This window comes from Oncorhynchus gorbuscha, linkage group LG22 (genome assembly GCF_021184085.1).
Source record: "Oncorhynchus gorbuscha isolate QuinsamMale2020 ecotype Even-year linkage group LG22, OgorEven_v1.0, whole genome shotgun sequence".
NCBI classification, from domain to species: Eukaryota; Metazoa; Chordata; class Actinopteri; order Salmoniformes; family Salmonidae; genus Oncorhynchus; species Oncorhynchus gorbuscha.
Window position 1 is genome coordinate 32,425,627 of NC_060194.1, and position 24,552 is coordinate 32,450,178.

General features: G+C 42.6%; 3 protein-coding genes and 1 long non-coding RNA gene across 8 annotated transcripts; 2 read left to right on the plus strand and 2 right to left on the minus strand.

Annotated features, from left to right (window-relative positions):
* On the plus strand, window positions 1–5,224 carry ltb4r2b (leukotriene B4 receptor 2b). Its single transcript, XM_046322237.1, has 5 exons — window positions 1–249; window positions 3,371–3,993; window positions 4,300–4,500; window positions 4,615–4,658; window positions 4,759–5,224. The coding sequence occupies exons 2-5, from the start codon at window positions 3,388–3,390 to the stop codon at window positions 5,012–5,014; spliced, it is 1,107 nt and encodes a 368-aa protein (XP_046178193.1). The 5' UTR covers window positions 1–249; window positions 3,371–3,387; the 3' UTR covers window positions 5,015–5,224.
* A 10,133-nt stretch (window positions 5,225–15,357) lies between these two features.
* On the minus strand, window positions 15,358–17,287 carry LOC124009234. 2 transcript variants are annotated; one of them, XR_006834256.1, is made up of 4 exons: window positions 17,269–17,287; window positions 16,465–16,566; window positions 15,777–15,814; window positions 15,358–15,588 (listed from the first exon to the last, which is right to left on the minus strand). It is a non-coding gene; the product is annotated as an uncharacterized LOC124009234 (long non-coding RNA). The 2 variants fall into 2 exon arrangements; XR_006834255.1 differs by lacking the exon at window positions 17,269–17,287 and having other exon boundaries at window positions 16,465–16,585.
* sdr39u1 (short chain dehydrogenase/reductase family 39U, member 1) lies at window positions 17,279–22,296 on the plus strand. Its single transcript, XM_046320818.1, has 6 exons — window positions 17,279–17,657; window positions 18,414–18,520; window positions 18,835–18,917; window positions 19,872–19,993; window positions 20,116–20,268; window positions 20,413–22,296. Exons 1-6 carry the CDS (start codon window positions 17,642–17,644, stop codon window positions 20,841–20,843), a joined length of 912 nt encoding a protein of 303 aa, XP_046176774.1. The 5' UTR covers window positions 17,279–17,641; the 3' UTR covers window positions 20,844–22,296.
* On the minus strand, window positions 21,250–24,550 carry mettl17 (methyltransferase like 17). 4 transcript variants are annotated; one of them, XM_046320817.1, is made up of 14 exons: window positions 24,354–24,549; window positions 24,011–24,152; window positions 23,697–23,846; window positions 23,428–23,515; window positions 23,239–23,320; window positions 23,063–23,136; window positions 22,882–22,976; window positions 22,722–22,792; window positions 22,527–22,634; window positions 22,358–22,426; window positions 22,208–22,258; window positions 22,013–22,105; window positions 21,686–21,876; window positions 21,250–21,598 (listed from the first exon to the last, which is right to left on the minus strand). In XM_046320817.1, the coding sequence occupies exons 1-14, from the start codon at window positions 24,420–24,422 to the stop codon at window positions 21,511–21,513; spliced, it is 1,371 nt and encodes a 456-aa protein (XP_046176773.1). In that variant the 5' UTR covers window positions 24,423–24,549; the 3' UTR covers window positions 21,250–21,510. The 4 variants fall into 4 exon arrangements, with proteins under 4 accessions (XP_046176773.1, XP_046176772.1, XP_046176771.1 ...); XM_046320816.1 differs by having other exon boundaries at window positions 22,013–22,258; window positions 24,366–24,550; XM_046320815.1 differs by having other exon boundaries at window positions 22,013–22,258; window positions 23,428–23,509; window positions 24,354–24,550.
* Window positions 24,551–24,552: the final 2 nt, after the last annotated feature.

Below are 24,552 nucleotides of genomic sequence, written 5' to 3' on the forward strand. Positions count from 1 at the left end.
ATGTTAAAACTTGTGGGGCAGCACATTTATTAGGCGCAGTAGCAGGGAAAGACAGGGGAAACAAGCAGTTGTAAAGAAAAAAAATAGAATGAGAGAGGGAGTTGGATACAAGCTGTCAGAAAAGAGAGATAAACAAAGAGTATAGATAAACACAAAACTATTACCACCATATGGTTACACACTCTACTCAGATCCATTGCTCTTCATCACCTTCTTCGTCATCCTCTGAAGTCTTGATTGTGTAGTAAGGTGAGTGGATGCAAATATCCTCGATTCTCATTTTCAGTCTCTCTCTCTCTCTCTCTCTCTCTCTCTCTCTCTCTCTCTCTCTCTCTCTCTCTCTCTCTCTCTCTCTCTCTCTCTCTCTCTCTCTCTCTCTCTCTCTCTCTCTCTCTCTCTCTCTCTCTCTCTCTCTCTCTCTCTCTCTCTCTCTCTCTCTCTCTCTCTCTCTCTCTCTCTCTCTCTCTCTCTCTCTCTCTCTCTCTCTCTCTCTCTCTCTCTCTCTCTCTCTCTCTCATAAACATTCCTAATTCATTTCCAATGTTCTTATTTTCCAATTCCATCCTCTTCCCTCTATCTATCTTCTTTCCCTCTCATCTCCATGTGTTGATGAGTGAACCCTGTCTCTGTGTGGTTCTGTGTGTTCCTTGCTGTTGACGTAACTCTGCCTTGATTCTTATGTTGACACATAAGGTCAGCTTTTGAAATCCACTTCAAACAGTGTAGATGAAGGGGAGGAGACAATTCTTGTGATAATTGAGACAGGGATTGTGTATGTGTGCCATTCAGAGGGTGAATGAGCAAGACAACAGATTAGGTGTTCCAGATGTTTTCTACACTCAGCGTATAATACAATGCACTTTCCACTGCTGTTCACTTTTTTTATTTGTCAAAATAACTGCACAAGTGGAAACGTGTTGCCCTGTTCATAGCCTGATTGACAAAATGTCCACTTCTGTGAACCATTATTTGGTGTCCTTCCTCTTCATAGCTTTACAGAAATATATTTTTGGGGGGTAGAAATATAAATTACACCACGGAGGAAGACGAGCATAATGCCTGTGATGATAAGAGGAAATTATTTTGGCAATGTGGAGTACAGAGAGCGATACAGAGAGATATACAGAGAGATATACAGAGAGAGAGCAGAAGGGAGGAAATCAAGAGAAGTCTATGACTATCAAAGTGGAGTCTTTTAAAGGAGCAGCGTTAATATTTGGCATGTTTTAGCATGCCATCTCTGTGTTGTGACAATATACTGTTGGCCAGGAGGGCTAATGTGAATATTTGCTTGCCTGTGTCAGTGGCAAAATGTTTTAAGTGTGCTGCAAACACATTGTCTACCGCAAAGATACAACAGTGAGTGAGGGTTGAGCGACATGTAGCCCCAACCTCAAATAGAATTATATCCCAAAGCTATTTCTATCAGTGTAAACATGACCTTGGATGCCCATGCTTCACTCACGTCAATGAGGTGAGATTTGGAAGGATGGACTCGTGAAACTAGTGTAAACCATATGCAAAACAATCCACCTAATTTTGCGTTGGTGACAGTTCCGTGATATGCTACATGCATGACCAAAACTATGGGGACACCTGCTTGCTGCTATAAGAGCCTCCACTCTTCTGGGAAGACTTTCTCCTAGATGTTGGAACATGGCTGCAGGGACTTGCTACCATTCAGCCACAAGAGCATTAGTGTGGTCGGACACTGCTGTTGGGCGATTAGGCTTGGCTCAGAGTCTGCGTTTAAATTCATCCCAAAGGTGTTTGATGGGGGTATGGTCAGGGATCTCTGCTGGCCAGTCAAGTTATTCCACCCCTCCCTAACCCAGACAACGGTAGGCCAATTGTGCACCGCCCCATGGGTCTCCCGGTCACGGCCGGCTGTGGCACAGCCTGTGATAGAACCCAAGGCTGTAGTGGCACCTCAGCACTTCGATACAGTGCCTTAAACCACTGCGCCACTCGGGAGGCCCACAGAAAGCCCTTTCCTGTTGCACATGGTGATCTTAGGCTTGTGTGCGCCTGCTCAGCCGTGGAAATCCATTTCATGAAGCTCCCGACGAACAGTTATTGTGCTGACGTTGCTTCCAGTGGCAGTTTGGAATTCGGTAGTAAGTGTTGCAACCCGAGGACAGACCATTTTTACGCGTCACACACTTCAGCACTCAGTGATCCTGTTCTGTGAGCTTGTGTGGCCCACCACTTCGCGGCTGAGCCATTGTTGCTCCTAAATGTTTGCACTTTACAATAACAGCACTTACAGTTGACCGGGCAGCTCTAGCAAACTGAAATTTAACAAACTATTACGGTGCCACATTGAAAGTCACTGAGCTCTTCAGTAAGGCCATTCTACTGCCAATGTTTGTCTATGGCAATTGCTAAATTTTATACACCTGTCAGCAATGGGTGTGTCTGAAATTCAGTAATTTGAAGGAGTGTCCACATAGTTTTGCATATAGAGTGTACTTCCCAAACATATGTCTCTTTCTCTCTACCCTCGTTTACACCTTGTGCTATCGTGAGTTTTGTGAGATCTGATCAATATGATCCGATCACTATCTGATCAAGGTTTATCGCGTCTACACGTTGTATTATAATATATAATAATAATAATAATAATATATGCCATTTAGCAGACGCTTTTATCCAAAGCGACTTACAGTCATGTGTGCATACATTCTACCTCTTATCCTTCCACTGTGTCAGCACTAAGTTGGTGCCTCTCTGTATGGAAACTATTTGACAGATATTCTAAAAATAATCGGAGTTTATTTAAGACAATGATATCATAAATCATTGGTGCTACCTGTGTCAATGATTTTAGAGTGATGATTATAATGATGATTTAAATGATTTCACCATCCAGGTCTGTTTGATATCCAGACACAATGTGTGCCAGATCACAATCAGATCACAATTTTATTGTCTACACCTGTCTAGAAATTTAGCCTGGGCACAATCAGAATGTAGAAAAGATCAAGACAAAGGGCACATGTTAGCAACAGGTATAAACAAACGGGGCTATTGTTTCACCCTTTACCTCAGAGCTAATAACCGTACAAATGGCCAATGACATTGATTTCCTCCTTTTTTCTGACTCGTCCATCTCCTTCCTTCTTTAATCACACAGAGATTGAAGATGACAGACAGCACCTTGAGCACTCAACTAAAACCTTTACATCAAAACAATATGTTCTTAGCTTAGCTTCAATAAGTAAAATGTCTACTGATAACTGTGTTTTATGTAGGTCATACTCTTTGTCAATGACCCAAGCTCTGTGCTACTTTTCAACTTGAAGGTTGATAACACACAGTAGCCATTAGAGTCCATGGATAACTCTGTCTTTCTCCCTCTTTCCCTCAGAGCCAATAACCCTCACTATGGCTAAGAATGGCAGTTCCCTCCTCCATTATCTCAACAGGTCCACTTCCACCTCTATCCTCTTCACCAAAGACACTGTTGAGGATTCCAGCATCGTGAGTAATGACGCCACCACAGCCACAGGAGCCCTCATCTTGGGCCTGGTCTTCCTCCTCGGCGTCCCAGGAAACCTCTTCATCATTTGGAGCATCCTGGCCCGTGCCCGCCAACGCTCCGTTACCACCCTCCTCATCCTCAACCTTGCGTGCGCCGATGGCTTTCTCATGTGCCTTACCATCTTTTTCCTAATTTATCTGGCCAGGCAGAACTGGGACTTTGGCGATCCCATGTGCAAGGGGCTGTTTTACCTATGCAACACTAACATGTACGCCTCCATCTTCCTCATCACGCTGATGAGCCTGCACAGGCTAATTGCAGTGGTGTGGCCCCATCGATTGGCGGCCCTGGCCAGCAAGAAGATGGTGGTGCGGGCAATAGCTGTGCTCTGGGCCCTAGTGTTCTCAATTTCTATCCCTGCTCTGGTGTTCAGGCAGGTGAGGTATGATCATGATGAACAGAACAACACCCGCCTGGTGTGTGCCTCAAATCACTCCCAGTCTCAATATGTAAGTTCAAGAGATAAGTGAATATTAAGTTAATAATGAAGTTAGATACATTATATATTTTTTTCTGGTTGAAGTATATAGTTATTCAGGATTAGGAAGAGGTTTACATGTTGACACAGGTACAGTCATTATATGACTACTAAAATCACAGGAGCCTCCCTTTCTTCCTGACATCATAAATCCTAACTAATCTTACATTTTAGCTTGATCTTGGTATGACAGACCCATTCGTGTTCAAATAAGCCTGATGTTGCACCATGTCATTACATGTGTGCAGTTTATCATTACATACTTTCTCATGTTCAGGTGGTGTACCAGTACACCTTTGAGACAGTAGTGGGATTCCTGGTTCCGTATGGGGTTATAGTGAGCAGCTACGTCTGCATCCTGAGACGCCTCAGACAGACCAAGTTCCGTCGTAAGGTCCGCAGTGAGAAACTCATCCTGGCCATCGTTGTGATGTTTGGCATCTTCTGGTTGCCATATCACCTCAATAACATAATACAGGTGTGTGTGATCATATGGTATTGTTTATCTTGCAATTTCACTCAGTGTGGAGTGTAGCATAGAAAGTTATACTATTTTACAGTGAAGGAATGACTGTACTTTTTCCTCTCCTAGGTGGTGGCTGAACAGTTTGATGACAGCTCACCAACGAAAAAGAGGTATGTGCCAACCAACCCAACATCTTTCCCCTCCATGTAACATAAGCACCAACACCCATACAATAAGAAAAGGACTGGAACTCTATCCCTCTTTCTGCAGACTAGATATGGTATGGCAGCCCAGTCGTGCTGTGACCTCCGCTCTAGCCTTCATCAGCAGCTGTGCTAACCCTATTCTCTACACCTTTGCTGGAAAATCCTACATCAGAGAGGACGGCATTGCCTTCATGGCTCGGCTCTTCGAGGGGACATCCCTGGACACTGGGATAAAGAAGGGAATTGGACTAAAAGATGCGTCGTCTTTCAGCAGCACTGGGGGCAATGCTGTGAAGAACGGAAAACAGACACTTGTGTAGAGTTGCACTGCACATGCTATCCACTCATCATGACGATGCACTGCTGCACACAGACTGCTTCGAAACCTTTACCTGTCCAAATGGGACCATGTGAAAGAATCCCTACAATATTCAGTGCACCTCGTGTTAGACAAGTTTCTCAGTAGACTCATTTTTGTAAATGCATTTTTTAAATGTGCCCCACCCAAAATTAAATACTTTTAATACACTGCTTGTACTGCTTGAATGTTTGTTGAATCCCATGTTGTAAATAACACTTATAATACTGGGGAATATTGTGATTAAAATAAGTGTGGGAAAGTATTAATAATTTGAGTTCTGAATATGTAAACTCAACTTCAGGTTATAATTACCTAACCAAACATATCCAATTTTAAGGGTCACATACGTGATTAGCAGATTTTTATTGCAGGTGTAGCGAAATGCTTGTGCTTCGTCAGTGCAGTAATATCTAACAAATTACACAACATATACCCAATACACACAAATCTAAGGAATGAATTAAGACTATATACATGTATGGATGAGTGATGTTAGAGCAGAAAGGACTAAGATACAGTAGAATACAGTATAGGGAGAGGTGCATATGAGATGAGTAATACACGATATGTAAACATTAAGTGACTAAGATACCGTGACTTATATGTAAACTTCATTAAGGGACCAATATACTGTAGAAGTATAGAAAACAGTATCAGATGAGTAATGCCAGATATGTAAACATTAAAGTGACTAGTGTTCCATTCCTTAAAGTGGCCAGAGACGTATAGTCTATGCCTATAGGTAGCAGCCTCTAATGTGCTAGCGGCCATGAGATAGCTGGAACCAAGAGTCTGAAAAACAGCTTTGATGCACCTGTACTGACCTCACCTTCTGAATGATAGCGGGGTGAACAGGCAGTGGCTCGGGTGGTTGATGTCCATGATATTTTTGGCCTTCCTGTGACATTGGATGCTGTACAGTAGGTGTCCTGGAGGGTGGGTAGTGTGCCCCCGGTAATGCGTTGGGTAGACCGTACCACCCTCTGGAGAGCATTGGTTGCGGGCAGTGCAGTTGCCATAACAGGCTGTGATACAGCCCGACAGGATGCTTTCAATTGTGCTTCTGTAAAAGTTTGAGGGTTTTAGGTGACAAGAAAACTTTGTTTAGCCTCCTGAGGTTGAAGAGGCTCTGTTCCGCCTTCACCACACTGTCTGTGTGGGTGGTCAATCTCAGTGATGTGTACGCCAAGGAACTTGAAGCTGAGCTCCCTCCAAAACTGAGCTCCCTCCATTTATCTCTGGAACCGTCCCCAACTATGCGGGATCAACCTTTCCTCCTCCAGTCCCTTCTCCCGTGTGCTGCCCTTCCCCTTCCGCAGCTTTATGGGACTTGTCCAGCTGGTGATCAATCAGCCCTTGATTACTCACAAACCACAATCAGCCCCAATTAGTCCTTGCCAGAGACCCCGGTGAGACCTGGCACATCCAGAAGAGGGAGCCATCGCCTTGTGATGTAGACTCCGTCTGTCACGAGGCCTTGACGAGTCTCCCCCTGGTGGCTGACCTGCTGTACGCCACACTTCCCACAATACGTTGGGTGAATTTTGGCCCATTCCTCCTGACAAAGCTGGTGTAACTGAGTCGGGTTTGTAGGCCTCCTTGCTCGCACATGCTTTTTCAGTTCTGCCCACAAATTTTCTATGGGATTGAGGTCAGGACTTGACTTTGTTGTCCTTAACCCATTTTGCCACAACTTTGGAAGTATTCTTGGGGTCATTGTCCATTTGGAAACCCCATTTGCGACCAAGCTTTAACTTCCTGAGTGGTGTCTTGAGATGTTGATTCAATATGTCCACAGAATTTTCCTTCCTCATGATGCCATCGATTTTGTGAAGTGCACCAGTCCCTCCTGCAGCAAAGCAACCCCACAACATGATGCTGCCACCCTCGTGCATCACGGTTGGGATGGTGTTCTTCGGCTTGCAAGCCTCCCCCTTTTTCCTCCAAACATAATGATGGTCATTATGGCCAAACAGTTATATTTTTGTTTCATCAGACCAGAGGACGCTTCTCCAAAAAGTATGATCTTTGTCCCCATGTGCAGTTGCAAACCATAGTCTGGCTTTTTTATGGCGGTTGTGGACCAGTGGCTTCTTCCTTGCTGAGCGGCCTTTCAGGTTATGTCAATATAGGACTTGTTTTATTGTGGATATAGATACTTTTGTACTTGTTTCCTCCAGCATCTTCACAATGTCCTCTGTTGTTCTGGGATTGATTTGCACTTTTCGCACCAAAGTATATTCGTCTCTAGGAGACAGAATGCGTCTCCTTCCTGAGCGGTATGACGGCTGAGTGGTCCCATGGTGCTTATACTTGCGTACTATTGTTTGTACAAATGAACGTGGTACCTTCAGGCATTTGGAAATTGTTCCCAAGAATGAACCAGACTTGTGGAGGTCTACAATTTTTTTTCTGAGGTCTTGGCTTATTTCTTTTGATTTTCCCATGATGAGACACTGAGTTTGAAGGTAGGTGTTGGAATAAATTCACAGGTACACCGCCAATTGACTCAAATTATGTCAATTAGCCTATCAGAAGCTTCTAAAGCCATGACATCATTTTCTGGAATTTTCCAAGCTGTGAGTGTATGTAAACTTCTGACCCACTGGAATTGTGATACAGTGAATTATAAGTGAAATAATCTGTCTGTAAACAATTGTTGGAAAAATGACCTGTGTCATGCACAAAGTAGATGTCCTAACCGACTTGCCAAAAGTACAGTTTGTTAACAAGAGATTTGTGGAGTGGTTGAAAAACAACCAACCGAAGTGTATGTAAACTTCCGACTTCAACTGTATGTAATAGCAATGTTTCAACTTTAACTTTGATCTTTTGTCTACCTCAGAGATGATCCTGAAGTTGATATTTGACAGGAAGCTGAACTTCCCGTTGCCTTTCCAGACAGCCTTAGCCTGAGGAAGACAGGTATTACTCTGTTTATCAACCTCAGACTCAGTGGGGAGAACAGTTGAGATGTCCACCTCTCTGTCATGGATGCTGGCCCCATCTTCAGATGTTCATTAGAGCCCAATGTACTCTTTCTGCATTACTGAATCAGAAAACTGAGAGATGTTGTCCATGACTTGATGGACCATAACCTTTGTAAACAGATTCACAGCATTGCCGTATATCTGTGAAGAGCTGTTGGAGACTGCATATCTTCCAGAAGAAATGTAGTTCTGAAAGTTAAATCAGTAAGGCTGGTCTGAATGGATCATCACTTTTAATTAATCTAGTAAACTCATAATTCACATTGCTTACTATCTCACTCATCAGCATTATAGGTATTTACACTGAACAAAAATATATACTCAACATACAAAAACATGTAAGATTTTACTGAGTTACAGTTATTTGTAAATCAGTCAATTTAAATACATTTATTAGACCCTAATCTATGGATTTCACATGTCTGGGAATGCTGATATGCACCTGTTGGTCACAGATACCTTAAAAAAAAGTAGGGAGTGGGTCAGAAAAACAGTCAGTATCTGGTGTGACCACAATTTGCCTCATGGGGCACGACACGTCTCCTTTGCTTAGAGTTGATCAGGCTGTTGATTGTGGCCTGTGGAATGTTGTCCCACTCCTCTTCAATGGCTGTGCAAAGTTGCTCAATATTGGCAGGCACTCGAACATGCTGTCGTACACGTCGGTCCATAGCATCCCAAACGTGCTCAATAGGTGACATATCTGGGGAGTATGCAGGACATGGAAGAACTTGCACATTTTCAGCTTCCAGGAATTGTGTACAGATGCTTTCGACATAGGGCAGTGCATTGTCATGCTGAAACATGAGGTGATGGCGGCGGATGAATGGCACGACAATGGGCCTCAGAATCTCGTAACGGTATCTCTGTGCGTTAAAATTGCCATTGATAAAATGCAATTGTATTCGTTGTCTGTAGCTTATAACTGCCCATACCATAACCCCACTGTCACCTTGGGGGCCACTGTGTTTATGGGAACCTTCAATGCTGCAGAAATGTTTTGGTACCCTTCCCCAGATCTGTGCTTCGACACAAACCTGTCTCTGAGCTCTATGGACAATTCTTTTAACTTCATGGCTTGGTTTTTGTTCTGGCAACTGTGGGACCTTCTTTAGACAGGTGTGCAGTGCTTAACTTGAGCCGGATCCTGTCGGAACAGGAGCCTGCACCTCTCAGATTTGGCTTTGTTTGTTCCAGCACCTATTTGCCCAGATCCGGTACCCCTCGCAGCATGATTTATTCATAATTTCATTGTTCGCACTGTAGACATTCTAATAAAACCAATAAGCATTAAATCAAGTTGTCTCCTCATCTCCCGGGTGGCGCAGTAGTTAAGGGTGCCGTACTGCAGCGAGGAGACAACTTGATTTAATGCTTATTGGTTTTATTAGAATGCCCAGGCCCAGGCTCTGTCGTAACCGGCCGAGACCGAGAGGTCCGTGGGGCAATGCACAATTGGCCTAGCGTCGTCCGAGTTAGGGAGGGTTTGGCCGGTAGGGAAATCCTTGTCTTATCGCGGACCAGCGACTCCTGTGACGGGCCGTGCACGCTAACCAGGTTGCCAGGTGCACAGTGTTTCCTCCGACACATTGGTGCGGCTGGCTTCCGGGTTGGATGGCGCTGTGTTAAGAAGCAGTGCGGCTTGGTTGGGTTGTGTATCGGAGGACGCATGACTTTCAACCTTCGTCTCTCCCGAGCCCGTACGGGAGTTGTAGCGATGAGAAAAGATAGTAGCTACTAAACAATTGGATACCACAAATTGGGGAGAAAAAGGGGTAAAAAAAATAATATTTTTAAAAAGTTGTCTCGTTATTTCTCCTGCCCCCCCAGACCATCATGTAAAAGTGTGGTGATCCTTCTATGTAATCATCCTATCCTGTACATAGAGGTTATTGGGAGGGACAGTGGGGTAAGTAACTGATCTTGACACAGGTCCTGGTAGTGGTGGTCAGCTAGTCCCTACGTAGTCACGTCACGTAGCCTAGTCTAGTCGTCTCCCTACTGAATTTGAATCATGGGAAAGCCCCCAAAAAATGGATAAAAAAAGGAAATCGAGTTTGACATTTTTCAAGTCCAAAAATCCAGAGAAAGATGGTGAATTCGAACCCAGTACGAGCCAGAGAACTGTCAGTGCGTGAGAGGAGTGAGGGGCAAACTGTTCCTGATGGCAACGCTAATATACAGTGTCAAGTAAAAGTATGTGAACCCTTGGAAATACCTGGACTTCTGCATAAAATGGTCATCAAATTTGATCTGATCTTCACAAAAATAAGCAAACATAGTGTGCTTAAACTAATAACACACAAATTATTGTATTTGTATTGTCTATATTGAATATATAATTTAAACATTCAGTGTAGGTTGTCCAGATAATTCCAAAGGATTCACATACTTTTTCTTGCCACTGTACCTGTTGCAAGACCCACTGGTTGATGCTTATTTATAAAACCCTCTTAAGCCTCACTCCCCCCTATCTGAGATATTCTGCCAGTCACATTCTGTTTAAGGTCCCCAAAGCACACACATCCCTGGGTCGCTCGTCTCTCTTCAGTTAGCTGCAGCTAGCGACTGGAACGAGCCGCAACAAACACTCAAACTGGACAGTTTTATCTCAATCTCTTCATTCAAAGACTCAATCATGGACACTCTTACTGACAGTTGTGGCTGCTTTGCGTGATGTATTGTCTCTACCTTCTTGCCCTTTGTGCTCTTGTCTGTGCCCAATAAAGTTTGCACCATGTTGTGTTGCTACCATGCTGTGTTGCTGCCATGCCATGTTGTTGTCTTAGGTCTCTCTTTATATTGTGTTGTCTCTTGTCATGATGTGTATTTTGTCCTATATTTTTAATTGTATTTATTTTGTTAATCACAGCCCTTTGTCCCCACAGGAGGCCTTTTGACTTTTGGTAGGTGTCATTGTAAATAACAATTTATTCTTAATTAACTGACATGCCTAGTTAAATAAATAAAGTAAAAAAATTATCCCGCCAGTTCAGCATCACCACCGGCTCCTCTACTAGCTAGTATTTTTTTTAGCAAGTTGACTCAGAGTTAAATGGACTTGACATGGGTAGTCATTGTGGGAGTTTGTAATCTGAATATGTGCTTCATATTATCACATAGGCAGGCCTACATATTCTTATATGTGGGTTCTGCTGTAGCCTACATAGATTTATTTTAAGTTATATTCCAATATTGCCAACTTTGTCGTGAAATATGAAATACGGGTATTGTGAGCCCCACAGCTGAGTATGTGTTCTGCAGTGACGTCTAAAATGCTGTGAATTAATTAGCACCTTGCAGAGTGCTGTCCGTTTCACCTCCATAGATAGTAGGCTACTTGGCTGCTACGTTGTGCTTGACACTTTTTCTCAATGTGTTATGGTACCTCAGAGACCACCCGGATACCCCCCCCCCCCATTTAAAAGATAAATAAACCTGTTTTCACTGTGTCATTATGGGGTATTGCATGTAGATTGATGAGGAACATTTTGTATTTAATCAATTTTAGAATAAGATAACATGTGGAAAAAGTCAATGGGTCTGAATACTTTCCTGAATGCACTGTATTCATTAAGGACTGGGGAGTTTTTCAGGATAAAAAAGAAGCAGAACGGAGAGGCAGTCAGAATCCTTGAGGAAAACCTGGTTCAGTCTACTTTCCACCAGACTTTGGGAGATGAGTTTGGGAGGAGTACTTGAGTTTGGGAGGAGTACTTCTCCTGTCCTATTCAGGTGTCCTGTGTGAATCTAAGTGTGCGTTCTCTAATTCTCTCCTTCTCTCTTGGAGGACCTGAGCCCTAGGACCATCTGACATGATGACTCCTTGCTGTCCCCAGTCCACCTGGCCATGCTGCTGCTCCAGTTTCAACTGGCCTGGGCCCTAGGACCATGTCCCAGGACTACCTGACATGAGGACTCCTTGCTGTCCCCAGTCCACCTGGCCATGCTCCTGCTCCAGTTTCAACTGTTCTGCCTTACTATTATTCAACCATGCTGGTCATTTATGAACATTTGAACATCTTGGCCACGTTCTGTTATAATCTCCACCCGGCACAGCCAGAAGAGGACTGGCCACCCCACATATGCTCTCTCTAATTCTCTCTTTCTTTCTCTCTCTCGGAGGGCCTGAGCCCTAGGACCGTGCCCCAGGACTACCTGACATGATGGCTCCTTGCTGTCCCCAGTCCACCTGACTGTGCTGCTGCTCCAGTTTCAACTGTTCTGCCTTATTATTTGACCATGCTGGTCATTTATGAACATTTGAACATCTTGGTCATGTTCTGTTATAATCTCTACCCGGCACAGCCAGAAGAGGACTGGCCACCCCACATAGCCCGGTTCCTCTAGGTTTCTTCCTAGGTTTTGGCCTTTCTAGGGAGTTTTACTAGCCACCGTGCTTTTACACCTGCATTGTTTGCTGTTTGGGGTTTTAGGCTGGGTTTCTGTACAGCACTTTGAGATATCAGCTGATGTACGAAGGGCTATATAAATAAATTTGATTTGAGTTCACCTTTCAGCAGTACAATAACCTAAAACACAAGGCCAAATCTCCAATGGAGTTGCTTACCAAGAAGACAGTGAACGTTCCTGAGTGGCCAAGTTACAATTTTGACCTGAAAATGGTTGTCTAGCAATAATTAACAACCAATTTGACAGAGCTTGAAGAATTTTTCAAAGAATAATGGGCAAATGTTTCACAATCCAGGTGTAGAAAGCTCTTAGAGACTTAACCAGGAAGACAACCAGCTGTAATTGCTGCCAAAGATGATTCGAACATGTATTGATTGACTCGGGGGGTTGGGAAGTGTTTAATTTTTAATAAATCTTACAAATGTTTAAAAAAAAAATGCCTTCCACTTTCACATGAAAGTATTTTGTGTATAGATCGTTGACAAATTGTTAAAAAAATACATTTGAGTCTTACTTTGTAACACAACAAAATGTGGAAAAAGTAAAAGGGTGTGAATACTTTGAAGGCACAGTATACATAGTGGCTGTAGAATTAACACATTTCAGAGAGGGGTCTGGAGAAGCACTCGATGGCTTAGTTGAGTCTTTCTGAATAAGTAAGACATTTGCACACCAGGATTGTACAATATATGCACATAATTTTTTATAATTCTTCAAGATCTGTCAAATTGGTTGTTGATCATCACTGGACAGCCATGTTCAAGTCTTGCAATCGATTTTTAATCCGATTTAAGTCAAAACTGTAACTAGGTCACTCAGGAACATTCAATGTAATCTTGGTAAGCAAACTTTAACATCGCTGCTTTACCAGGGGTGGGGTCAGAGAGAACATGGAGGGGGCGGTTAGGTCAGGTAGAGCACTAGAGCAGCGGCGGTGACTGAGGACACACCAGCTAGTGGATGCTCTGCGTCTTCTGGGCATTGTGATTGAGAGATAAGACTGAATTACTTTTATATGGCTATAGCGGGGTCTGGTGACGCCATAGTAGCGATAAATTGTGCCGTAATTAGGCTATTGATTTAGCTTATTACAACAGGATAATTTCAAGAGCCAACCATTATAAAAGGTACATCTATAATACCTTAACCCTCAGCTGAGGGTCCGCTCATACAATTTAGCGATTTTCCCCCCTTAATTTTAGGATCAAAAGAATCGTGCCACCGGCAGTTTAGATATTCTGCTGTGTTTTCCATTTGTTAATTTTCCTGTTTGAGCTTGGAATGGCACGGTTACTATGGGAAAGTCACATGTCATAATGCACATGTAAACGTTTGTCGGCCAATTTTGAATCTGTAGATTACTATATTAACTATTCCTTTTAAACTTTTACGTCATTAAAAAAAGTGCCATCTGGCGGCCAATCGGGCTAGTGCCACCAGTGGATCAAAATTAGAACCCTAACAATTTAGCCCATATAATATATTGTAATATATGCCATTTAGCAGACGCTTTTATCCAAAGCGACTTACAGTCATATGGCTCCAGTTCCATTTGCAGAAACTTAAACATAGGGTGACAGCGAGCAAAATAGATGGGAAGTTAATGGTTTATTAAAATATATAAATTATACTAGGGTTGCAGTCCCCAGATTGAAATTGCATTGAATCAAATCCAATGATTTATCGACCATAGGACGGGGTACCGCAAAATACCACTGATTCGACGCTAAAATATGTAACTGGATTATAAAAGCAATAAGGAACCTCATGGGTTTGGTAAAACGCTTCAAGTCGGTCACGTGTGCTAGCAATGGAGGTCACGCCGAATTGGAAGCGGCACTCCCTAAACCAGCAGCAATACATCCTCTACAACCCTCCCCCCTAGTGGGGGCCGTTAGAACATTCTCTATTACAGGCAGCACTCGCCTAGCCACGCTAGCCTTGCCCTCATGTGGTGGCTAGAAACCGACAGCTAGTCAGCCAATCCAGTAATGGTGAGACGCTATAGTGATGATTTTATTGGTGACTAACGTTATGGCGCGTTTGATTTAAAATTCACTCGGGGGAGTGAATTCAAATTGTTCAAACAGGTACCTCCTTGATCACAGCTACGTCGCGCAAATGGTACGTAAGTACGCAGCAACTGGTGTGGGAAAAGTCCAAAGTCACCTACCATATATGTCAAGCCGTCAACGCAGTTTGACGCGTATATTGGATTATCGAACGAATGCGCCACACCGAGAACGCACTACAAATCAAACGAGTTTCATTGTGAATTATATTCCGGTATACCTAAATGCAACGTTTCGGTTGGTTCGTTCGAAGCGTAAGGCCAACACACAACTAGTCAAATCAGCCAATTATTCACCACTAAGATCACATTACATGCCTTTAGAGAATATAAAGCAAGCATACTTCTAATTTGCAGTCACATTTGCTCCCGAGTGGCCAGGCAGTCTAAGGCACTGCATCGCTCTAGTCAACACTACTTTATCACAAGCCGTGATCGAGTCCCAATTGGTCCTGCGTCGTCCGGGTTAAGCAGTCATTGTACATTTAATTAACCCACGTGCCTACTTAAATACAAATACCTAGGACCACGTAGTTATACATTTCTTAACCACTTGTCCGTGTCTGCTAGATGAACGTAGGCATACAGTTGAGTGACTTTAAAAGGCATTATTCCACCTGTAGCGTAGACCATTGCACCTGATTCAGGGGGATTTGGCTAAAGGCAAATTACACATTTCAGTGTAACGCATTGTTGCAGAACTTATACTAGGTATCCCTTTCCCCCGGATAAGAGAACATATACCTAGCCTTTATGTCTTTGCAGGCAACAGCTGAAGTAAAGGATGTATTAACAGTTACATCTGCCAATGACATTCCATAAATGATAAACAGTTAACATTCACTGCATTTATTGAACACTTTGAACCAAAAGTAACATTTTGTACAATTTTGAACCAGTTCGATAGTGCCGCAGACAAAACGCATCTGGTTAGAAACTGTAGAGTACATACATAGTCATTAGATGTACATAAAATTGACCCCAAACTAGATTACAGATCTGAAGATCCAGAGGTTGAATGGAAGCGGTGATCAGTCCTACAATGGCAGTTCACATTACCTAGACATGGACAGATGGGAAACCATTAGTACAACACGGAATGAAGAGATTCTACAACAACTCCTGAATTTACTCAGCGCATGTGTATAATCACTAGGATTCAGGTGAAACACGGATCATGCAACAAACTCATCATAGTAAGTAAGGTTACTGAAAGGCTGGATTCAGGAGCAGAAAAACTTAGTTACCCGATTTTCCGGCACAGCAAGGATTGAGCTTAGAATCTCTAAAGTGACGTAAAAACAAAAATCAGTTACCTAATAGTCATTGTCAGAAGTGTTAAATGTTGACATCGTCAACCCAGTCAGTGCAGTGAAATTATAATCACGAGGTTCAGCTGAAACACGGACTCACATGCAAATCATCATTTTGAGTTTGACGATACAACATTTGCAAGTGGTCACAGGTAAATAACGTTAGCGATGTAATAATGACCCAGGTAGCAAGCAAAATGGCTAGTCCTCGGACCCCCCCCCCCCAAAAAAAAAAATAATAATTACGTTTAGAGATATCTGGCTAGCGGCTGTACAGTACATGCCCAACATCTGCTTACTGTCTATATAAGGGCCTACGGCATTCGAATTCGTGGTTAAAAAATACATTTAAATAGTTAAGCCCAATTCTTCCGGCAGGTAAAACATTAAGAAAATACTTGGTTACCGTAGCCAAGGCCTTTGAATGGTCGGTTAAGCGTACCAATTTTTTAAAACTTAAATAGGATAAAACTAAAATGTATCAAGATATATTAGGCAGGCCTAAAGCTAGCCTAGCAAGTTTGCCACCAAAATGACTTACAAGCCAATTGCAAGCAAATAACCCAAAACTTGAGTCAAATATTACCTAATAAAAAATTGTTGTAAAAAATAACTAACTTACTGTCAAAATTAATCAATTGGTAGTTCATGGCGAAATCGTCCACATGTGCTGATGTCCACTTCTCCTCCGACCGCAGTAGGTGAGAAAGACTGATTGAGGGGACTGGGGGCGGATTTATATGTTTTACAAACCACGTGTTGTTGTGAGAAACACGCATGTTGCTTCCGGGTGTGGTATCTCCCCCTAAGACATGTCTTTGTTTCAGTTCCGCGTGGAACGAATCAACGCTGAACACTTTAAACCGCGAAAGATCATTCCCGAGTTTGACAAGATGTAATATAGAAATTGTCATGGTTCGCTATAATTTTCCCCTTCTATCTGGATATCTGAGAATACAACAAGTCACACTTTCTCAGAGGAAATAATTGACCCGTGTGCAGTGCTTGACTTGGGCAGGAACTCACCGGATGCTTGAGCTCATGTGTCTCTTTAAGAGCATTAGCTCAAAAGTTTTATGGAGCTCCTGAACCTTAATGTAAAACAATACCGGCACATAAAAAGAGTACCGGTTCAGTCCAAATCAAACATTTGGGGTCAAACTATTATGTTATCATAACAAACATTTGTTCCATTAATCTGATATTGATTTATAAAGGCCAATTAACTGACAAACCAATAACTGGCTGATGACTGATCTGGTATATCCATATTTTCGAAACATGCCTATGTCTAACATTATTGCCATTTAGTTGAAAGTGTTGCTGGAAACACATTGCGTTTTTTAAAAACATATCCGCTTGTAAGCGTAATACAAGATAGTGATTGTATAATTGGATTGAAAGGACAGCAAGTTATTTTCCTTACCTCACAAAAATGGAGGAAGGCTCTGTTCAGTATGGCATGTGACATATCTACTGGACACCGTTGGACAAATTATTCTGCGTACACTTAAAAACATATATTTTAACTTCATTTAACTAGGCAAGTCAGTTAAATAACAAATTCTTGTTTTCAATGGCGGTATAGGAACAGGGGTTAACTCAGGGGTTAACTGCCTTGTTCAGGGGCAGAACAACAGATTTTAACCTTGTCAGCTCGGGAATTCGAACTTCCGGTTACAAGATCAACGCTCTAAACACTAGGCTACCTGCAGCGCCGTGCCAATTTGAGTTAGTGTACTGTGCAAAATCAACACAGGAAAGCAGAATTCCAACCCTGGAACTGGAAATTGTGTGTTATGAGAGTGTTAATAGGTATGTATAAATCAGACATTTTTATTTAACTAGGCAAGTCAGTTACAATGATGACCTAACGTTACCACTGATCTTCAATAGCGTAACGTTACTTGGCTACTTGTAACTGAGTGTTTGTTACATTGAACGTACACTATTAGCTAGTTATAGAAATCGTTATCGAACATGCATTCTGTGGTTCCAGGTTCATGTCATGTGTGCGGTAACTGTAGAGGAACCGCGTCAGTTTTGCTAAGGACATTTCGTTCACATTTGAAAACCCTTGTAAATATAGCTAGCTACCTTGTTTTGTAATTGAGCAAAGGGCGCATGCGCGTTAATATGACGTTTCTTTGAACACTTATCTGTATTGTTTGGTGAGCTAAGATTCTTATGCCTAGAGTAATTGCTGGTTGTTAATACAGGTTCAGAGTTTTAATTTATGTTCTCCTCCAAATTTCTAGCATCGTCTATGTTTTGGACTGTGAAAAATAAAATACCAATTAGTAACAGCAGCTTCCCTAATCTAATCTTGTGGTTGTCAAACCTGTTCCATGTATTTGATCTATTCCAGAGTTAGCATACCTGATTGAACTTGTCAACTAATTATCAAGCCCTTGACTAAGTGAATTAGGTGAGCTACTTCAGGGCTACAACAAAATTGTGAAACATCTAGGGGTCCCCAAGGAGACGTTTGAGAACCACTGATATAATCAATCTTGTACTTATCCTGGCTTGTAATATTGTAATATTCTCTCTGCCTTTTATTTTCATCAGGAGGAGGATCTGGGTTTGTGGGAAGAGAGCTGACTTGTTTACTCAAGAACAAAGGTCATGAAGTCACAATAATATCTCGACAGCCAGGTCTGGGAAAGATCACATGGGTATGATTATGACCTAATTTTATAGCACTGTCATGGGCAGAACACGCACTGAAATAATTGTAATTCATTTTCCTTTAGTATTATAATACAAGTATTCCTGACTCCTACAGAGTAACCATTCTTCATATTAGCAACCATAAGTGATCTTTGTATGCACGAATGACTATAAGTCACTTTGGAGAAAAGCATCTGCTAAATGGCATTTATTATTGAAGTTATTATATATTGGAATCTTTCAGGTTGACACCCAAACATAACACATGGTGTCATCTAATAAACAATAATTAAAAAGCTATCTCATGCCCTGTTTGCAGGGTGAATTGGAGTCTGGTGGCCTCCCACCATGTGAGGCTGCTGTCAATCTGTCTGGGGAGAATCTTATGAACCCACTGCGATGGTGAGCAATGGAGCCCTCATTTTAAGCCTTTTCCAAAAATGAAAGCAATTGTCTGAGGATGGTGCTGGAACATCAGATTTTATTTGTCACATGTGGCAAATGCAACTGTTGTAGACTGACGTGAAATGCTTGCTTACTAGCCATTCCCAACTATACAGAGTAAAATACATGAGGAATAGAATACACAACCATGAAGATGTATACAGAGAGTATGAATAGTAGATCAATGTGCAGGGGTAAGAGGGATTTGAGGTAGATATGTAAATAAAGGCAGGATAAAGTGATTAGGTATCAGGATAGATAATAATAAGAGTAAGAATAAAGAACAGAGTAGCAGCTGCATATGATGAGTGTGTTGTGTCGGTGCGTATATATATTCTTGTGACTGTGCATAGTCATTGCAAGATAGGGTCAACGTAGAGTCCTTCTAACCATTTAATTAACTGATTAGCAGTCTTATGGCTATTTAGCTGTCTTGTGGCTTGGGGGTAGAAGCTGTCTTTGAGCCTGTTGGTCCGAGAGCCGATGCTCCGGAACCATTTGCCGGATGGTAGCAGAGTGAACAGTCTTCGGCAATTTTTTTGTGCTTTCCTCTGACACCACCTGATAAAGAGGTCCTGGATTTCAGGGAGCTCGGCCCCAGTGATGTCCTGGGCCGTCTGCACCACCCTCTGTAGTGCTTTGCGGTCGAGGGCGGTGTATTTGCCATACAAAGTGATGATGTAGCGAGTCAATATGCTCTCTGGTGCAACTGTAGAACTTGAGGATCTGAGGCCCTATCTGACATAAAAAGAAAAGGGGACAGTTTGATGAAAACTTTTAAATACAGGTTAATATCCATCATGGACTGGACTCTTTCCATACCACTCTTTGCCTCTCTCTCTCTTTTCTTTTTATGTTTGTCCCTCTCAACCCCACCCCCCCATTGGTTCTCCCTCCTCCATGTTGGTACAGGTGGAATGAGGGTTATAGGAAGGATCTGTTCTCCAGTCGGGTTGACACAACCACAATTCTGTCTCAAGCAATTGCTGGGTCCCCCAGTCCCCCTCATGCTTGGGTCCTTGTCACAGGTGTAGGTAAGTATCCTAGGTTCCTTGCATAAAGTTTCAGTGGCACTTAAAGCATCCTTAGATAGTCACAAACAATATTACAATATTTTTACCACAATTGTTGGTTTGTTTTTGTCTCTTCCCCACAGCATGTTATAAACCCAGTCTAACAGCTCAGTACACAGAAGACAGTGAGTGGACGCCATTTGACCTCCTGTCAAGACTGGTGAAGGAATGGGAGTGGGCGGGGCGTCTTCCTGAAAACATTGCACAGAATACCAGACAAGTAGTAATCAGACCAGGTGAGTACTATACATTTATTATCAGAGTGTGTGTGTGTTAGATACAACTGGACAATGTTAATATGAATACGGTCCATTGAATGAGATGGCAGTCTTTTGTGATTTCACCACTGATACCCCTGCTCTACTGCCTTCCTCCAACAGGGGTAGTACTGGGCCGTGATGGTGGGGCCATGAAGCAGATGATGACTCCTTTCTGGCTAGGCCTTGGAGGCACGTTGGGGTCTGGCAGACAACCATTCCCCTGGATCCATGTCTCTGACCTGGCTGGAATCATCGCTCATGCCCTGGTGCCCTCTCCCGACACCCCCTCCTCTGCTGTCCCTCAAGTGTTTAACGGTGTCGCCCCAGCACTGAACACCAATTACGAGTTCACCAAAGAGCTGGGCCGGGTTCTGAGGAGACCCACTGTCTTCCCTGTGCCTGGATTTGTCATTGATGCCCTAATGGGTTCAGAGAGAGCCATAGTGCTAACCCAGGGTCAGAAAGTAGAACCCAAGAGGACTCTGGAGTCAGGCTTTCAGTACCAGTACCCAGACCTGAGCTCTGCCCTGAAGGAGATTGTTGGGAGCTAGATGTGAAACAGGAGATGTCAAGAGACTGAATGAGATTAGATTTTGTAACGTGAGAGAACTTCACTGATGTGAGCTTTTTTCCCTGAATAAATATGAGATGGACCCTGTCTTTCAAAAAAAAAGTGTCCAGTGTCCACTGCAAGAAACGATTATGTACATATATAAAATCTTCTACACGTTAGCCAATATTGCATTCTCAGCCTAGAGGTTTGTGACCTCAGAATGTAATGAGTAACATGATTTGAGCACTTGAACTTCACTGTTTATGAACTTTTATTTACAATATAAATATGTTATTCCCCATTACAGGAAACAACATGCAATTTATGGACCGTGGTGAGCGGAGGGTGGGGTTCTGACCAAAGTATGATGAATGTGTTTGGCACTTATTCACTTAAACACAGGATTTAACAAATCATACACTTTTATTGCCGTGTCCTTGACAGTTATATACTGAACAATGTTCACATTAACAATCTTCACCACATACCCTTTTAGAAGGAGAGTTGCGCTTTAATCAAATGTTGGTGTTTCATGTCATGCCAGTTATCCTCAGCCTGATGATGTCAACCTGTTTTTGATCAGTCTAACAGTTGATTTCACAGCACCAGGAAGAATGACCTTGGAGGGTGTTTCTATCTCGTTAATTCAAAATGGCACTGACTGGTCAGTCTAAATTACTTGAGTCATCCTCTGGCTGAATGATTGGCAGTTGATCTCCCCAATCACTACTCCGGGCACAGCGATATACGTCTCTGTGTGGAAAAGATACAATCAGTCATGTATGCAGTTTAACTTGGACAGTGGAAGTGTAATGATGATAGTTGGAGGATTCAACGTACCTGCCATGTCGATGGGCTGTCACCACAACCCGTTTAATCTCTCCACTAGAGCAGCAGACCTGACAGTGAACGTGTCTCGGCCTGCGCAGCACTGGTGCTGTGAGCCTGGCCCAGTCCAGCCCCTCTCCACCTGCCCATTCTGTTCTTGACAGAACCAGGTAGCTGAACCTCTCGGTCTGTCGGTCTGGAGCCTGTGAAAGAAATAACAGGACTAAGAATAGGACAGGCAAGATTATCTTGCATTCATTGTTGACACCATTGTTGACACATGGTCAAGTATGCCAACAACCAGAAAATACAGTCAGATCCTTCAGAATGATCTCTTACCCCAGGTAAAGGGAGTGGGCTGTAGGCTTGAGAGAAGTTGCAGGGTACTAAGGGCAGTTGGAACAGCTTGGGACAAGGTGATTCATGAGGACACTCAAAAGAAAGCAGACAAAAAAAACACATGGGTGAAATAAACTGGCGAATGAGACAATGTATTATAAGGTGGTTCATGTATAATAATGTATAATAACATACTGGGGCGAACACAGATGGTCTTCTAGGATCATGGGCTGCTCTTTCTTGTTTCTGGGATTAGAGTAATAAAGGCATCATTATACTTTCAATGACTCATGTATTTAGATATTAAAAGCAATTGACTATAGTATATGTTTGAGAGAGTGAAACCTTAAGTAGTATGTCTCTGGCATCCATAAGTATCTGGTGGCCCTCTTTGGTCCCATTTTCTAACAGCACCTACAACAAAAGCAGAGTTCAAAGAAATGAGGTTGGGGTGATTCAAGGTAATATGACTTATTATACAATAGATGGGGTTTGAGGGAACATTTTTACCAACCAGATAAGAGCTGCTCTTTCTCCACAAAGTGAGTATGGCATCTTCCCTCTCCTTTTGACTGGCCAATTCCGACAGAGAAAAGGCCCCCACCACCAGATCAAATTGCACCTGAAAGTATAACACAGCATCATCACTAATGCCATCACATTGTTAGTCTTGCACATAACTAGACACATTGAAGGTAACTAGACTAACCTTAGGGGAGACAGGAAGGAACTGACGGAAGTATACTTGTTTGATGACAGGCTCATCTTTTTCACTGCTGCCTGCTCAACAAAGAACAGCATAATGATTATGTAATTCTCTGTCTCGCTCCCTGTACATTGACATGAATGACTGGAGGTGCATACTGTACCTCTGAGAAGGCGATCTGCTATAGTGTTCATTGCCCCAGAATTGTCAACACACACCATCTCCTTCAACGTATCACCCCAAAATGAGTGTGATGCCCTGGGAAAAAAGGAAGGAGAATCTTAAATGTGAAGTCTCACTACACAGACAGACAACTGAAAATATGTTATTGTTCTGATCCTCACCAGACAGCTGTTCCTAATCCTGAACCAAAGTCCAGGAGAGAATGAGGGGAGAAGGAGGGATCTCTTTTCTTTATCTGGAAAGAGTGATGAAAAAAAAGTGAAAGGTCCCACTGGTGGCAAGAGGGATCAAACTGTATATAAAGCATGTTGGTATGTGGTAAGACTGGTTACTTTACTTCATTTAGAACTCTTTTCACTGCAGCGTAGCCACCTGCCAGCTTAGCAACCATGTACACCACACCCAACTCTTCATCATACCTAGGACAGAGACAGAAGAGCAGAGTGAGACAGAAAGATTAATTTACATGCTACTTTAAGCTTACCATGCAGAGATGTACATAGTTGAGGAAAACACACATAGCTACCTCATAGGGGACCAGTGGTATGTTATCTTCCTGAGATCGGAGAGCACTTTCTTTGTGATTTGGGTCTTCAGCAGTTGAAGATCTACATCTTAAATAAAAACAGACGTTAATTTCACATTACCACATGTTCTCCATCTTGTGTCCAATTGAGCAAGACACTTCCCTGGAAATTGTTCATCCAGTTCACCTTTCCGTCACTCCCAACATTCCATATCGCCAATCTCTCCCCCTCTCTTTCTTTTAACATCCATTTGTATTAAGTCTGTCACCTCCACCCTTCTCTTTTGTCTTCTCCCACAGATTCTTCTCCAGGGCCATGGCTCTTTCCCTTAGTGTTACATCCTCAGGTGCTCTTTTCCTGCTCCACAGGAAGTTGGTGAGACTGCGTGCTTTGTCAACCAACCCACTCACTTCTGTGCCTGCAAGTTGGGAGGATAAAAGACTAGAATAACACTGTCTCTAAATGGTAATAGATTAACACTGTCACTAAATGGTAACACTGTCTCGTGATATTTTATTACTCTAAATAAATAACATGGCAAGAAGTAACACTATTGAGATATGGATGTCAAATCTCCTCTACCATGAATGATAGCTTGTGCTGCTTTCTGGAGTTCATCTGGCAGGCGCAGTGTCTTCAGATTTGTCACCCCTGGGTGTTTCCTGTGGGGAGCACCTTTTAGGAAGTCTGCATGGGATTGGGGATGCACTTCTGCACTTAGTGCCTGTGGGTAAAGAGAAATTATTCGAGACATAACTGACACTAACATCCTCAATATTATTATTCCCAACCTCTATGAATAAGGATGGTCAGTCTTCAATTAGACTTTAAGGTCACAAAAAAATAAGGATGTAACATAGAAGAAAAGGCCACATTTAAGAGAGTGGATCAATGACAGGGCGAGAAGAGCAAAAACAAGACATACTCTGTACATTACCCTCACAGCAACCACCCTTTGATAAAGGACACGCGCACCATAAGCTCGAAAAGCCATATCTTCGTTTTAACAATCCCAAATGTCTACATGGAATAGTAACTATACTAAATAGCTAGCTATTGGCTACCTGGCTGACACAACATGCGAAGCGATCACGTGTACGTTTACCAAATACTTCCGCCTAGGC